The sequence below is a fragment of the Lactuca virosa genome, chromosome 7 (assembly GCF_052849685.1).
Source record: "Lactuca virosa cultivar CGN04683 chromosome 7, Lactuca_virosa_CGN04683_v6, whole genome shotgun sequence".
NCBI lineage: Eukaryota > Viridiplantae > Streptophyta > Magnoliopsida > Asterales > Asteraceae > Lactuca > Lactuca virosa.
Window position 1 is genome coordinate 128,478,378 of NC_136432.1, and position 1,394 is coordinate 128,479,771.

The 1,394-nt window shown below is 45.9% G+C and overlaps 1 protein-coding gene across 1 annotated transcript; it reads left to right on the forward strand.

Annotated features, from left to right (window-relative positions):
* The first annotated feature begins 532 nt into the window (after positions 1-532).
* LOC145127131 (uncharacterized) lies at positions 533-898 on the forward strand. The gene has a single exon (XM_079062384.1). It carries the CDS (start codon positions 533-535, stop codon positions 896-898), a length of 366 nt encoding a protein of 121 aa, XP_078918510.1.
* Positions 899-1,394: the final 496 nt, after the last annotated feature.

A 1,394-nucleotide genomic window follows, 5' to 3' on the forward strand; every position in this document is an offset into this window, starting at 1 on the left:
CAACAGAAAAGGCGCTTCCTCTGTACCAAACCCTCAAAGGGTGCATAGATAAAAAGCAGTCCAAATGGACAGAAAAAGCAGACGAAGCATTGCAACGACTGAAAGATGCCTTACACCAACTACCGACTCTTGCTTGCCCGTTACCAGGGGAGACACTACAGACGTATTTAGTCACTTAGGAAGAAGCTATCTCCTCTGTGTTGGCAGTGGAAAGAGAAGGAAAGCAGGTCCCCATCCACTTTGTGAGTAGGGCCTTGCAAGGGCCAGATGTCAATTACCTGGCTTTAGAGAAACTAGTCCTCGTCTTGGTATACGCTGCCAGGTGGCTACAACAATATTTTCAAGCCCACATGTCCTAACCAGCAATTTGATAAAGTAAGTTCTGCTAAGGCCGGAAAAGTCTTGGCGCCTGGCGAAGTGGGTCATAGAATTAGGCGAGCACCATATCAATTATCACCCTAGGACTAGCATCAAGGCCTAGGTCCTCGCATACTTCCTAGTTGAAATCCCAAACACTATCAAGAGTGTACCGATGACAATCTCTGTCGACCTATCGAAACCTGAAGCCGATAAAGAACTTTGGAAGTTATACACCGACGGTGTAGCAAGTAAGGAAGGCTCAGGCGCAGGCCTGGTCCTTCAAAGTCCAAAGGGCGAAGAAATCACTTACGCACTGCGATTCGATTTCCAAGTATCCAACAACGAAGCAGAGTACGAAGCACTTCTAGCGGGCCTGAGGTTGGCAAAGGAGGTTGGTGCAAAGCAATTAGCAGCTCTCAGTGATTCATTACTTATCACAAACCAGATAAATGGAACATATGAAGCAAAAGATCCAAGGATGCAGAAATACCTAGATGCAGTCCGCAGCTTAACAAGCACATTAAAAACTTTTCCATAAACCAAATTTCCCGTGGAAAAATGCGAGGGCAAATGCTCTCAACAAGCTAGCCTCAACTTCCTACGACCACCTAACAAAGAAAGTGTTAGTCAAAGTGCTCCCAGAATAAAGCATTGATAACCAAAAGGTCAATACAGTCTCGACTAACCCAGAATGGACAAAACCATACGTCGATTACTTGTTCCATGGAGTACTCCCGGATGACCCAGAAGAAGCGAGGAAAGTTAGGATCAGGGCGTCACATTTCACAATCAGAGACAACACCCTGTATCGAAGACGGTATTTAAACCCATGACTAAAATGCATCTCTAAGACAGAGGGAAAAACACTTCTGGAAGAAAGTCATTCTGGAGACGCCGCTGCGTATGAAAGTGCTCGAGCGCTCATGGGAAGTGTATTGGCCGAACATATACAATGAGGCAGCAGCCCTAACCAAGAAATGCAAAGAATGCTAGGCATTCGCTCCTTTCCAGAATCAACCGGCTATGCCTTTGAC